This window comes from Mytilus edulis, chromosome 7 (assembly GCF_963676685.1).
Source record: "Mytilus edulis chromosome 7, xbMytEdul2.2, whole genome shotgun sequence".
NCBI classification, from domain to species: Eukaryota; Metazoa; Mollusca; class Bivalvia; order Mytilida; family Mytilidae; genus Mytilus; species Mytilus edulis.
The window spans coordinates 93,160,583-93,177,477 of record NC_092350.1 but is presented as its reverse complement, the minus strand read 5'-3'; the positions used below and the strand labels follow the sequence as shown (position 1 = coordinate 93,177,477).

Sequence of the window (16,895 nt, the reverse complement as noted above, 5' to 3'; positions counted from 1 at the left end):
TTAATTTGACTTTTACCAAAAGATGCATTGTAGGCTTTTTGTAGCAAAGGATAAGAATAATTGAGGCCAGAAACACGAAAATAGTTGAATTTAACAGAAAGGAAACAAACGTCGAACTTTGGAAAAAGGGAGAGGGCTTTTGATACCTTTTATGAAATACTCCATACATAGTTATCTTTTACAAACATCATCCTACAACAGTTCACAAGCTGTATATGCCCGCGATTTCGCGGGTGTGTTCTAATTTATATTTGAAAATTCGAAAGGGGAGTCAGTGCAAACAAATTCGATTCTGAGACACAAAATACATACAAAAAACATATGTTATCCAAATCTTCAACTTATACAATCCATATAAATCAGTGTTTTAGTAATTCCCAATTGGTCAATACTCTAGCTTTACAATGACCACTCTCTGTACGTATGTAAATATACTTCTAAGATCAACCCAAAATCTTAGCCCCTGTATATCAAATCATTAGAACTATATATATATGTACTTACCAGATGAGCATGGTGGCCCCAGGAATAAGTCCGGCTCAAAGTTAGATTTTGCACTGACAGTAGCTGCTAGAGCAGACTTTTGATTGCAGTCAGAGTCGTACCACTTTACTCTGAAAAATTAAACAAATGTTAAGCTATTCCTCCAAACAATCATGAAACTTGTTTACATGTTCCTTTTTACCTACCAAATAATCATGTAATCTGACTGTTGACCTTAGAACTTTGTAACATTTTTAATCATTCCTCTTTACTTTGAATCGTGAACCCTGTTAACGTTTATATTTACTTCGTATGAATCGTGAACCCTGTTAACGTTCCTATTTACTTCGTATGAATCATGACCCCTGTTAACATTCCTATTTACTTCGTATGAATCATGAACCCTGTTAACGTTCCTATTTACTTCGTATGAATCATGAACCCTGTTAACGTTCCTATTTACTTCGTATGAATCATGAACCCTGTTAACATTCCTATTTACTTCGTATGAATCATGAACCTTGTTAACGTTCCTATTTACTTCGTATGAATCATGAACCCTGTTAACGCGTTATTTTTTTTTTACATCGTATATATTATGAACCCTGTTAGCGCGTTCCTATTAACTTCGTATGAATCATGATCCCTGTTAACAAGTTCCATTTCACCTTTCATGGGAAAATATAACCTGTTAACGCGTTACGCTTTACCTTGTATAAATCATGAACCCTGTTAACACGTACCATTTTACCATTTCAAGAATCGTGTAACCTGTTAACGTTTTACGCTTTCGATGAATTATCTTACCATGTCTTTTCAAAAAATCAAGTAACCTTCGAACATGTTTCTCTTCTCATATTCGTAAAGTATGTAATTTGTTAACACGTTCTCTTTACATTTATAGCCTGTTAACACGTTCTCTTTACCTTTATAGCCTGTTAACACGTTCTCTTTACCTTTATAGCCTGTTAACATGTGTTCACTACAAATGACGGTTATATTAATGCATCTTTTATTCAAAATTCCCTAGAAAATGATTTTTCTCAAAATACAATTTTGAAAAGGTGTATTTCAAATCTTTCATTTAACAAATGGTTCCACCTGATAATAAATTATCTTTGTACGGGGAGTAACCTCATCAGCTGTTTCCGTTAGTATAGAGTACAAAGATATAACTCCTAATTTGTGTTTTTGTGAAGTATTAATGTATATAACAAAAGTAAGACATTGAAAGTTCAAGGACAATATTAATATTATTCGAATCGTATAAATCATTTCTTACAATAAAACTGTACTACAATACATTAACAATAGGAATGTTCCAGTACATTGTTCTTTTAAGTTTTAACGAAAGTGATTTTTTTAACCTACAATAGTTAAGTATAATGAATTAATTTGAATGACGAAAACTTTAAATGTAAGGGATTGAATTTTCGGCTCTCTCTTGGCACCATTTGTGACTATGGTCTTGAGAAACGATGATAGTCCGTCAATGGCTAACAAATGTTAAGAGAGAGCAATATCTATTGCACGTAAAAGACAACCTTGTAGATTCCGAAAAAGAGCAGGTGTATGCGCCGTTGCAAGGCAGGACTCGCAAAGTAGTTGTGTTCTGTGGTATTTTGTGCCATTGCAGTCCCTGTTAGGTAATATTTTCAATTGAATATACCCCAAATATTCATTTCTTTTAATGTATACTCGTACAATAACACAATGCCTAGATATGTCAATGACTCGGAGTCTTCAGAAATAAAAAATAAAGTCATTAGACAACAAAGAAATATCATTTTTTATCGGGTCCATGTTTTGTTCACTTATAGTCGTAACTGTCTCCCACTTCTGTTTATTATTCTGACGGACCTCGGGGAACTTCGTAGAATTTCTCTGACGGACCTCGGGGAACTTCGTAGAATTTCTCTGACGGACCTCGGGTCACTACGTAGAATTTCTCAATCGATAGATTTAATATAGAAGACAGTTTGAACTTTCAGTACTTTTTTACTTACGCATGTTACGTATTCTTTCTATAAATATGTTAATATGTAGAGTGTAAATTGAAAAACAACAAAGCGTCTGTTAGCAAGCAGAATCATGTAAACCGCAGACCATGTCTGGTTAATCAAGTGTAAAATGATGAAACAAACGAACGACAAATCGTGATCTTAACATGTATAACACACAATAGTAATAGGTAGGGAATTTGTAGGAATAACTCTTTGGTACATAAACATGATAAATAAAATTTGTCTCTGTTGTCTCGATCAACTTATCATAACACACAATAGTAATAGGTAGGGAATTTGTAGGAATACCTCTTTTGTACGTAAATAAGATGTGTCTCTGTTGTCTCGATGAACTTATATTTGCATGATAATTTAACTGAGTAGAAGCAATACCAAAAACAGCCATCACATGTTTAAAGAATAATCAAACCAATTCATCGGACGAAACACAAAGCGGCGGGGCATTCCTTTTATCTGATACAAGACATGCTAGAGATGTTTTTTTATTATCTCTACATGCCATTTCGGGATTAAGTTGTATGCTTTTTACTTGAATATTGGTTTGCATAATTTTGAAGGGTAATTTGTCAATGTTAAATTACTTCATCATACTTAATTATACGAAAAGTTATGGTTTATATACAGGTTATGAAGTTATTATTATCCTTGTCTTCGGGAGAAGCCGTTTTGCATACCTAGTTAAAACATGATATGAAGTAAATATAATCATCTTTGTCCTCGGGAGAAGCTGTCTTTCATACCTGGTTTTAACAGGATATGAAGTTAATAATTATCTTTGTCCTTGAGAGAAGCTGTCTGCCATACCTGGTTTAAACAGGATATTCTTGGGAGCAGCTTTCTCTTATACCTGGTTTAAACAGGATATGGGGCTACAAATATAATAATTATCCTTGACCACGGGAGAAGCTGTCTTGCATACCTGGTTAAACAGGATATGAAGTTAATAATTATCTTTCTCTTTGGGAGAAGCTGTCTGCCATACCAGTTTTAGGCAGGGTACCGAATGAATAATTCGATCATTGTTCCTGAGAGCATCCGTCGGTCATAATTTGCATGGATTTAACAGGATATGGAGCTACCAATTTAAGGGATAGTTATTGGTAAGCGTATTGTTGATATCCTTATGTTCATGCTGAGCAATGCCATTAAATGGGACAGTATGATATTAATGTCCAGGTCTATGAAAATAAGGAATGCTTTTATGACCGTTTTATGCATGTCCAGGACTATGAAGTAACTGAAATGTTATATGACTGTATTAAGGTCCGGACTATGAGGTTAATTGGACGTTATGTGACTGTTATCATGTTTAAAACTATGAAGTTTATGTGACCGTAATAAGGTCAACATCTATCAGGTAAATGAAATATTACGAGCCGTAATAAGATCCACAACTATGAGGTTACTGAAATGCTATGTGACCGTAATATAGTCCACACCTTTCAAGTAACTGAAATATTATGTGACCTTAATAAGATCCACAACTATGAGTTTACTGAAATGCTATGTGACCGTAATAAGGTCAACACCTATTAAGTTACCGAAATGCTATGTGACAGTAATAAGGTCCACACCTATTTAGTTATTGAAATGTTATGCGACCGTAATAAGGTCCATACCCAACTAGGTACTTTTTAAATATTATGTGACCGTAATAAGGTCAAAACCTACTTAGTTACTCAAATGTTATGTGACAGTAATAAGGTCTACACCTATTTAGTTACTGAAATGTTATGTGACAGTACTAAGGCCAACACCTATTTAGTTACTGAAATGTTATGTAACCGTAATAAGGTCCTGATCTATTTAGTTACTGAAATGTTATGTAACCGTAATAAGATCCACACCTATTTAGTTACTGAAATGTTATGTGACCGTAATAAGGTCCACACCTATTTATTACTGAAATGTTATGTGACCGTAATAAGATCCTATCCTATTTAGTTACTGAAATGTTATGTGACCGTTATAAGGTCCACACATATTTAGTTACTGAAATGTTATGTGACCGTAATAAGGTCCATACCTATTTAGTTACTAAAATGTTATGACGCGTAATAAGGTCCACACCCATGAAGGTACTTAAATACTAAGTGACCCTAATAAGGCCAACACCTATTTAGTTACTGAAATGTTATGTAACCGTAATAAGGTCCATACTAATTTAGTTACTAGAATGTTATGTGACCGTAATAAGATCCTATCCTATTTAGTTACTGAAATGTTATGTGACCGTTATAAGGTCCGCACCTATTTAGTTACTGAAATGTTATGTGACCGTAATAAGGTCCATACTAATTTAGTTACTAAAATGTTATGAGGCTGTAATAAGGTCCACACCCATGAAGGTACCTTAATATTAAGTGACCGTAATAAGGTCCACATCTATTCAGTTACTGAAATGTTATGTGACCGTAATAAGGTCCACAACCATAAAGGTACATAACTATTATGTGACCGTAATAAGGCTAACACCTATTAAGTTACTGAAATGCTATGTGACAGTAATAAGGTCCACACCTATTTAGTTATTGAAATGTTATGCGACCGTAATATGGTCCATACCCAACTAGGTACTTTTAAAATATTATGTGACCGTAATAAGGCCAAAACCTACTTAGTTACTAAAATGTTATGTGACAGTAATAAGGTCTACACCTATTTAGTTACTGAAATGTTATGTGACAGTAATAAGGCCAACACCTATTTAGTTACTGAAATGTTATGTGACCGTAATAAGGTCCAGATCTATTTAGTTACTGAAATGTTATGTGACCGTAATAAGATCCACACCTATTTAGTTACTGATATGTTATGTGACCGTTATAAGGTCCACACCTATTTAGTTACTGAAATGTTATGTGACCGTTATAAGGTCCACACCTATTTAGTTACTAAAATGTTATGTGACCGTAATAAGATCCAATCCTATTTAGTTACTGAAATGTTATGTGACCGTTATAAGGTCCACACCTATTTAGTTACTGAAATTGTATGTGACCGTAATAAGGTTCACACCTATTTAGTTACTAAAATGTGATGTGACCGTAATAAGATCCAATCCTATTTAGTTACTGAAATGTTATGTGACCGTTATAAGGTCCACACCTATTTAGTAACTGAAATGTTATGTGACCGTAATAAGGTCCATACCTATTTAGTTACTAAAATGTTATGAGGCCGTAATAAGGTTCACACCCATGAAGGTACTTAAATATTAGGTGACCCTAATAAGGCCAACACCTATTTAGTTACTGAAATGCTATGTGACCGTCATAAGGTCCACACCTATTTAGTTACTGAAATGATATGTGACCGTAATAAGGTCCACACCTTTTTAGTTGCTGAAATGTTATGTGATCGTAATAAGATCCACAACTATTTAGTAACTGAAATGCTATGTGACCGTGATAAGGTCTTCACCTATTTAGTTACTGAAATGCTATGTGACCATATTAGGTCCACACCTATTTAGTTACTGAAATGTTGTGTGACCGTAATAAGGTCCACACCCATGAAGGAACTTAAATATTATGTGACCGTAATAAGGCCAACACCTATTTAGTTACTGAAATGCTATGTGGCCGTCATAAGGTCCACACCTATTTAGTTACTGAAATGCTATGTGACCGTAATAAGGTTCACACCTTTTTAGTTACTGAAATGTTATGTGACCGTAATAAGGTCCACACCTATCAAGTTATTGAAATGCTATGTGACCGTAATAAGGTCCACACCTATTTAGTAACTGAAATGTTATGTGACCGTTATAAGGTCTACACCTATTTAGCCACTGAAATGCTATGTGACCGTAATAAGGCCGTCCACACCTATTTAGTTAATGAAATGTTATGTGACCGTAATAAGGTCCACACCACTGAAGGTACTTAAATATTATGTGACCCTAATAAGGCCAACACCTTTTTAGTTATTGAAATGCTATGTGACCGTAATAAGGTCCACACCTATTTAGTAACTGAAATGTTATGTGACCGTTATAAGGTCTACACCTATTTAGCCACTGAAATGCTATGTGACCGTAATAAGGCCGTCCACACCTATTTAGTTAATGAAATGTTATGTGACCGTAATAAGGTCCACACCAATGAAGGTACTTAAATATTATGTGACCCTAATAAGGCCAACACCTATTTAGTTACTGAAATGCTATGTGACCGTAATAAGGCCAACACCTATTTAGTTAATGAAATGTTATGAGACCGTAATAAAGTCCACACCCATGAAGGTACTTAAATATTATGTGACCGTAATAAGGTCCACACCTATTTAGTTACTGAAATGTTATGGGACCGTTATAAAGTCCACTCCCATGAAGGTACTTAAATGTTATGTGACCGTAATAAGGTCCACACCAATGAAGAGACTTGGAAATAATGTGACCATGATGAGGTCCACACTTATGAAATTATTCAAATGTTATTTAACCGTAATAAGGTCCACACTTATGAAATTACTTAAATGTAATGTGACCGTAATAAGGCAAGAGGCTTCAAAAATCATATAACATTTTATTATGTGTATATTGATAGCTATTGAAGAGCATAGCATTTTGTAAATCACTAGAAAACCGTTCAAGCTTGCATATCTATTAACTTAGGATTTTACTTTTTTAATTTGTGTCATTAGAAAAATCTTGAACTGAATTTTAGTTTATTTTACAATTAAATACTATTTACAATGTAACTCTAATTCTGGTATGTCTTAGTCTCTACAAAATGCTCCATAAGTAAGTGAGCGATCATTGTAAAAGTCCTAAATGTATGCAACATGCTCCATAAGTAAGTAAGCGATCATTGTAATAGTCCGCAATGTATACAACATTCTCCATAAGTAAGTGAGCGATCATTGTAATAGTCCTAAATGTATACAACATACTCCATAAGTAAGTGAGCGATCATTGTAATAGTCCTAAATGTATACAACATGCTCCATAAGTAAGTGAGCGATCATTGTAATAGTCCTAAATGTATACAACATTCTCCATAAGTAAAGGAGCGATCATTGTAATAGTCCTAAATGTATACAACATGCTCCATAAGTAAGTGAGCGATCATTGTAAAAGTCCTCAATGTATACAACATGCACCATAAGTAAGTGAGCGATCATTGTAATAGTCCTAAATGTATGCAACATGCTCCATAAGTAAGTGAGCGATCATTGTAATAGTCCTAAATGTATACAACATTCTCCATAAGTAAGTAAGCGATCATTGTAATAGTCCTCAATGTATACAACATGCTCCATAAGTAAGTGAGCGATCATTGTAAAAGTCCTAAATGTTTACAACATGCTCCATAAGTAAGTGAGCGATCATTGTAAAAGTCCTAAATGTATACAACATTCTCAATAAGTAAGTGAGCGATCATTGTTAAAGTCCTAAATGTATACAACATGCTCCATAAGTAAGTAAGCGATCATTGTAATAGTCCTCAATGTATACAAAAAGCTCAATAAGTAAGTGATCGATCATTGTAATAGTCCTAAATGTATACAACATTCTCCATAAGTAAGTGAGCGATCATTGTAAAAGTCGTAAATGTATACAACATGCTCCATAAGTAAGTGAGCGATCATTGTAATAGTCCTCAATGTATACAACATGCTCCATAAGTAAGTGAGCGATCATTGTAATAGTCCTCAATGTATACAACATGCTCCATAAGTTAGTGAGCGATCATTGTAATAGTCCTAAATGTATACAACATGCTCCATATGTAAGTGAATGATCATTGTAATAGTCCTCAATGTATACAACAGTCTCCATAAGTAAGTGAGCGATCATTGTAATAGTCCTAAATGTATGCAACATGCTCCATAAGTAAGTGAGCGATCATTGTAATAGTCCTAAATGTATACAACATTCTCCATAAGTAAGTAAGCGATCATTGTAATAGTCCTCAATGTATACAACATGCTCCATAAGTAAGTGAGCGATCATTGTAAAAGTCCTAAATGTTTACAACATGCTCCATAAGTAAGTGAGCGATCATTGTAAAAGTCCTAAATGTATACAACATTCTCAATAAGTAAGTGAGCGATCATTGTTAAAGTCCTAAATGTATACAACATGCTCCATAAGTAAGTAAGCGATCATTGTAATAGTCCTCAATGTATACAAAATGCTCAATAAGTAAGTGATCGATCATTGTAATAGTCCTAAATGTATACAACATTCTCCATAAGTAAGTGAGCGATCATTGTAAAAGTCGTAAATGTATACAACATGCTCCATAAGTAAGTGAGCGATCATTGTAATAGTCCTCAATGTATACAACATGCTCCATAAGTAAGTGAGCGATCATTGTAATAGTCCTCAATGTATACAACATGCTCCATATGTAAGTGAATGATCATTGTAATAGTCCTCAATGTATACAACAGTCTCCATAAGTAAGTGAGCGATCATTGTAATAGTCCTAAATGTATACAACATAGTAAACTTTCAGGAATTACAAATAACATGAATAATAAAGAAAACCTTGATGGATGAAAAATGTACGGCATGCAATGTATCAACCTACTGAATAACACCTCTATAATTGATCTTAAACAAATTAAGACAGATTTGTTAAAGATTTAATATATACCTTTGTTCAAACTAAACTTTATATGTTTTAACGAAAGCACGTGTTTTATAGGTTTTTAGTAAACATTGTCAACCTGTATCACATTTGTATATAATATATAGTGGTAATTATGTATCCATGATATACTTTTAACGCACAAGTTTTTGGTTTATTTAAGTTGAAACATATTTTAACAATGATGCAATGATATGCTGTTCCTATTTTTAATTTCAAGAATCGCCGAGTAAATAAAAAAACACAAAGACGTTCACTTTGAATAAAAAACGCGTCTATAAAAACGTTGGTAATTTGAATACCTTTATGTATTGCAATCTTTAAGTCCGGGAGAACATGATTTATTTGACAGTTAAAAACAAGTGTTGAACTGCCTATCAGTAATTGTATCGTTTTAAAAATAAGGAGATGTGGTATGATTTTCAATGAGATATATGTCGCTATACACCAAATTTCAAATGAAGTGGATGTAATCAATTATAGACCACAGTGCGACCTTCAGCAATGAAAAATATCATATCGAATAGTCGGCTAAAAACATGAAAAAATTAAACAATACCAACAAGAACAGTTAAACCAACGGGTTAAACTTTAACTGAGCAATTTAATTAAAGACAATAGACATAAAGCACTGAAATAAGAATACTCGTAGTTACTGAACTATAATTCAAAGACAATATATACATTAGATAAAGCATGTTCTCCCCTACATAACTTTCAATCAGTAAATATCTAACAAGTTTGGCGTGGACGTCACATTCAGTCTAAAAAACGAAGACTAGCTGTAATGCATTGTATGCATTTTGCTTTTTTTTGGTACTTAGTATCAGTTTAATCAGTTTGAGCTCTTATTTTAAGCGCTCTCAAACATGCTACCCCCCCCCCCCCCCCTTTCCTTTTTCTATATTATGCGTGTCTTAAGACAAGAGACTTTAATCTGATGGTTATCAGTGGTTTCTATATTATGCGTGTCTTAAGACAAGGGACCTTAATCTGATGGTTATCAGTGGTTTCTATATTATGCGTGTCTTAAGACAAGGGACCTTAATCTGATGGTTATCAGTGGTTTCTATATTATGCGTGTCTTAAGACAAGGGACCTTAATCTGATGGTTATCAGTGGTTTCTATATTATGCGTGTCTTAAGACAAGGGACCTTAATCTGATGGTTATCAGTGGTTTCTATATTATGCGTGTCTTAAGACAAGGGACCTTAATCTGATGGTTATCAGTGGTTTCTATATTATGCGTGTCTTAAGACAAGGGACTTTAATCTGATGGTTATCAGTGGTTTCTATATTATGCGTGTCTTAAGACAGGAGACTTTAATCTGATGGTTATCAGTGGTTTCTATATTATGCGTGTCTTAAGACAAGAGACTTTAATCTGATGGTTATCAGTGGTTTCTATATTATGCGTGTCTTAAGACAAGGGACCTTAATCTGATGGTTATCAGTGGTTTCTATATTATGCGTGTCTTAAGACAAGAGACTTTAATCTGATTGTTATCAGTGGTGTCTGGCAGGCTTTTTTCATTTATTGTTGCAGTATAAAGTTTGTTTACCTATTTTATTGCTTTCTATTTTGTTATGCCGGGGCTATTTTACAGCTAACATGTATATCATAATTACCATACTGTATTATTTGCTAATTGTTGAAGGTTATACGATGATTTTCAAAATGGTTTTCACACAGGCACTTGTCTCAGATAAAAAAAATTCCTATATTATACATTTGTACCTCAATATAACACCGTATATATATAGGATTTTTTTCGGAGACAAGTGTCTGTGGGTTTTCAGCCAGTTTTATCATTGAAAATACTTCCGCATGTCGGTTTTTTCCGGATGTTGACAGATAGTTTATCCCCATAAAAACCAAAGACAAAGGTTACAGAGTTAAAAATAAAATATGAAAATAAAAATGCATTTAGAATGCATAAAATTTGTGAATACTTGTCTTTTCACACCATATCTCCTTATCTTCGGGTGGATACTCGTCTCATTTAGAATTACACCACATCTCTTATTTTCTGGTGGATATTTTCATTGACAATTGTGTCTCGTCCAATTTTTACACGATGTTCATGATATCCTGCATTTCATAAATACCTGCATCAATTATGTTCAGTTGTTTATTAAATAAATGTCACATATTTTATTGTGACTACTAGTACCACTTTGCGGTACAATCTTCTGGTGTCCGTTAATGAAATAGTGTAACACGAGCAGAATTTGTCAATTTATTTGTGTTGTGTACAGGTTAACCTCATGCAATATCTTTATGTAACGGAACTGTAGTTACATGTATTTCAAAAATGTTACTGTACATAGATCATATAAAATTGAGAATTGAAATAGGGAATGTTTCAAAGAGACAACAATCCCACCAAAGAGTAAAAAAATCATCCGAAGGCTACTAATGGGTCTTCAACATAAGAACATTCAGTCACTGGAGGCGGACTTCAGCTAGGCCCTTAACAAAAATGTGTACTACTTTAGTGAAAATGAACGTCATTATATACTCCTAAATTATAACTTGTTACAGTAATGAGTTTTTTTGTATATTTTTCATAAATCAAAATTATAATAATCAATTTACCAATTATGTTCGTTTTTACCGTTTTTACAGTCTTCAAAATAAAATTAATAGTATACATTATTTTGCTACAATAAATTATTTGAAGGGATATTCAACTATACTGTTTATTTAGATATTATTGTAGCGGCGATTTTTACTACTGTTTATTTCAATATGATTATAACTACTGTTTATTTTAATATTTTTAAAGGGGAAATTTAACTACTGTTTATTTTAATATTATTATAGTAGATATTTATCTACTGTTTATTTTAATATTATTATAACTACTGTTTATTTTAATATCATTATAACTACTGTTTATTTTAATGTTTTTAAAGGGGATATTTTTCTACTGTTTATTTTAATATTATTATAACTACTGTTTATTTTAATATTTTTAAAGGGGATATTTATCTACTGTTTATTTTAATATTATTATAAGGGATATATACCTACTGTTTATTTTATAATATTATTATGATGAAATTTACCGACTGTTTCTTTTAATGAGATCCGTTTTCGCCAAAAATGCATATTTTTGCGCCATAACTTTTTCTCTCCAATGCTACGTTTGCGCCACCTGTTTCAAAATTACATGGTATCATTTGCGCCATAAATAGAATATGCGATTGCCCCAATTAGAAGAAATATGACTTCCCTCCTCCTTTATTCGGACTTGGAACCGGCAGTTTACACGGAAAATGTTGCTGCATGGGTTCTTCGTAATTTAAATCTCTTTTGGCATACCGTGTACTAAATATTCAAGAAAGCAATACGTTTTCTTCTCTCTCTGTACACGGACTGTCTAGTGCATTTTAAATAATTTCTCTCCAGATGCTCATCTTCATGGTGAAATATCTACGAACGTAGGATACTTTTAAAGCCAAAAATAAGAATAAATATTAATCATTTATATTTATGATAGATATGTGTACAGGTAAATCAGCGCAAATGAGTACCGAATATTGGCGCAATTGATACATTTGGAAAACAAAATTTGGCGCAAATGATACCCACGAAAAACAATAATTGTCGCAAAAGGACTGCTGCCATTTTGATATTATTATAGGCCGGGATATTTTACCTACTGTTTATTTTAATATTATTATAGGGATATTTACCTACTGTTTATTTTAATATTATTATAGGGGATATTTACCTACTGTTTATTTGTAATATTATTGTACGGGATATTTACCTACTGTTTATTTTAATATTATTGTACGGGATATTTACCTACTGTTTATTTTAATATTATGATAGGGGATATTTACCTACTGTTTATTTTAATATCATTGTACGGGATATTTACCTACTATTTATTTTAATATTATTGTACGGGATATTTACCTACTGTTTATTTTAATATTATTGTACGGGATATTTACCTTCTGTTTATTTTAATATTATTGTACGGGATATTTACCTACTGTTTATTTTAATATTATTGTACGGGATATTTACCTACTGTTTATTTTAATATTATTGTAGACATAAAATGAATTACAATTCATTACAACCATGTCACATACTCTCTTTCTTTATGCAGGAACTTACAACAAATTGATTTATTAATAGTTAGAATGCCTGAAGCCATAACTATAGTGTCACATACAACACACAATACTCTTCCTATAGGTAGGACATTATAGGAGATAGTAATGGTAACACTAAATTTATTTTCATATTCCAATCTTTTCTTACTGTTTCGCTTACTGGTCTTTTATAATTTTATAATTTCAGTGGCGGATCTAGAATTTTTCATACGGGGGGCACTGACTGCCTAAGTTGGGGCACGCTCCGGGCATGCTTCAGTGATTCCTTATATAAACCATTTTTTTTCCCAGAAAACGGGGGGGGGGAGGGGGCAGGGCCTGTCCCCCGCCCTCCCCCTAAATCCGTCTCTGAATGTGTTATGTACTGTAACACTAAAAGGGTCGGTTAGTTTTTTAAGTGAGTGACAATTATTCTATTCTATATTTAGGTCGGCAACAATAAATGGGATATATATTTATATTCTAAAAAGTTCTTATCCTAATAAACTTTGTCGTTTGTTGCTATATATCATATTTGTTTTCGTTCATTGTTTTGTCCAATAATTTTTCTCGTTTGACCTGTTATAAATTTGTTATTCTGTGGCCTTTTACAATCGACTATGCGGTTTGAGTCTTGCTTATTGTTGAAGGCAGTACGTTGACCTATAATTGTTAACTTCAATAACATTGAGTCTCTGTTGGAGAGTTGTCTCAATGGCAATCATACCACATCTACATATCTCTATACCGTGACTTCAGCATCATTCTAAGATATCTGACGGAAAGTTTTCCCAATGGCAATCATATCATATCTTCTTGGTCTCTGGTGGGGAGTTGTTTCATTGGCAATCGTACCACATCTTCTTGGTCCATGGTGGGGAGTTTTCTCATTGGTAATCATACCACATCTTCTTGGTCTCTGGTGTGTGTGGGGGAGGGGTAGTCGTATTGGCAATCGTACCACATCTTTTTGGTCTATGATGGAGAGTTGTCTCATTGGCAATCGTACCACATCTTCTTGGTCCATGGTGGGGAGTTTTCTCATTGGTAATCATACCACATCTTCTTGGTCTCTGGTGTGTGTGGGGGAGGGGTAGTCGTATTGGCAATCGTACCACATCTTTTTGGTCTATGATGGGGAGTTGTCTCATTGGCAATCGTACCACATCTTTTTGGTCCATGGTGGGGAGTTTTCTCATTGGCAATCATACCACATCTTCTTGGTCCATGGTGTGGAGTTTTCTCATTGGCAATCATACCACATTTTCTTGGTCTCTGGTGTGTGTGTGGGGGGGGGGGGGGGGGCTAGTTTCATGGCAATAGCACCACATCTTCTTGGTCTATGGTGGGGAGTTGTCTCATGGCAATCATACCTTATCTTCTTAGTGTTTGGTTGGGGATTGTCTCATTGACAATCATACCACATCTCTTTATTATTAGACCGTGACTACCAAGTCATTTGTTTCTGGTGGGGAGTTATGTTATTGGCTTCCAGACAAAACTCCAAACTACCGATCTAAGAGAAGTTATAGTTACTATAAGCTTATTCAAGGCATTAATATTAACAGACCAGCCAATTTCTTGGTAATGATAATGATAATAAAAAAATAAATATTATAAAAATAATAATAATAATAATAATAATAATAATAATAATAATAATAATAATAATAATAATAATAATAATAATAATAATAATAATAATAATAATAATAATCATAATCATAATCATAATTCTTATTTCTTGATGAGTCTTATGTAGACGAAACGCGCGTCTGGCGTACAAAATTATAATCCTGGTACCTTTGATAACTATTATTGGAATTATATAATACAAAAATACCGGTAATATAGCCATGGTGTAAATACATAAATACCGGTACTATAGCCATGATGTAAATACATAAATACCGGTATTATAGCTATGGTGTACTATAGTGATGATACTTCCGAGACTCTATATGCGTGAATATATAACATGAAAATAGTGTTTCTTTCAAGAAAATTATGTCATGTAAGTTTTAATTTATTTAATTACACACTGAATCATTTCCACATCTTAAACAAATGATTAATATCCAGGAATGGAAGGAAAGAAGAAAAAGTTGATAAGGTCGACAAGCTATCAGGTACAATGACGGGTCATATGTCATCACTAAATGTTTACGTGACATGCACATTAATATCAAAATAAATCAGATCATGTATTATTCGCCTTTTTAATTGTCTTGTTTATTTAGGACTTCGGGGATACATGTTTTGTTTCTTTAAATTATATACTGAATGAAAAAGAGAAATTAAAACAAATAACTTAAATGACCCTTAGTTTTTTACTTGCTTTAAGACATTGAGATAATTTCTAAACTAAACATTCGTGGAATTTAATAATAATAATAATAATAATAATAATAATAATAATAATAATAATAATAATAATAATAATAATAATAATAATAATAATAATAATAATAATAATAATAATAATAATAATAATAATAATAATAATAATAATAATAATAATAATCATAACGATAATCATAATATTCATAATCAGGATAATAACGAGATTTAAATATACTATAGTTAATTGTTGATTAATTGTATACAGTTACTGTAAACTGTGAAACGAATATTCCTCCAATGAAGGACAACCTCCAATGATGATTTCTATTTTAAAATACATATAAGTTAATTTTTATAGTGACTAGTTTGTTTATTAGATGTTATGAATATATCTTAAAAAATATACAAATTTATTAAATGGGTAAATTGAAATATTTACCTTCTCTATAATAATATATCTCTCTATAAAATATTGTATCTTTTTTATTTTTATTTTTATTATTAGATATCATTTTCATTATTATGTTGTTGGTTTAAATAAGAAATTGGCTGACTGTTAAGATTAAACACAAACTTGTCTGTGTAATTGGCTTAAGACTAACCACCTACCTGACTGTGTGGTTTACTAGAAGGTCACCCATATCGATCGCTTGTAAAGCAAGTTTCAGAGCGCCAACACTGGAAGACGCGTTTAATCCATGATATGTATTTTTTGGTGCCATCCAAGCGATTCTAAACTCTCGGCCATTTACATCCAACACACAAAGAACTAACAATAGTAACAGCAGAGAAATGTCTATAAAGATGTACATTGTGTTTAATGAAGTGGTTAGACAAGGAAATCCACTGAGTCACCACTTTAAACTATATTTTGAACCATCACTTGAAATATATTCCAACTAAACTAAATATTTTCCATTAGTCTGTTTCTTTCTTTGACATATAAATTAAGATTTTTTTACAAAAAGAAAAACTTCCAAGAATACACTGACATCCATATTGTAAAAATTACAATATTGCTCCTGACGTCACCAGATACACCAATGAAAAGTTGCCTAACAAACAATACTTGAAGTTAATACATGCATCATTTAGACAGTTGGCTATTATAATGTAAGTAAAAGACATGTTTACAGCGATAACTCATGACAGTTTGTATGTACTGACAATATATTAGGTAAAATAACAGAAATGATGTAGAGGTGATGGTCTTTTTGCCACACTATTTCCACACCTGTATTTTATCATTTGTTAGATGTTTTTTTTTAATGTGAGTGCAATAAGTATTTATAAAAAGAATGAATAAAACAAATGTTAACAGTATAT

At 32.6% G+C, this 16,895-nt stretch overlaps 1 protein-coding gene across 1 annotated transcript in view; it reads right to left on the bottom strand.

The window, feature by feature from the left end:
* LOC139482492 (atrial natriuretic peptide receptor 1-like) overlaps positions 1 to 16,611 on the bottom strand; it is a 63,591-nt gene extending 46,980 nt beyond the window's left edge. The window contains exons 1-2 of the mRNA XM_071266402.1: positions 16,179 to 16,611; positions 505 to 614 (exon numbers count right to left, since the gene is read on the bottom strand). Coding sequence (XP_071122503.1) covers positions 505 to 614; positions 16,179 to 16,381 — 313 coding nt within the window. The 5' untranslated portion in view covers positions 16,382 to 16,611. The remainder of the gene's footprint in view (positions 1 to 504; positions 615 to 16,178) is intronic.
* Positions 16,612 to 16,895: the final 284 nt, after the last annotated feature.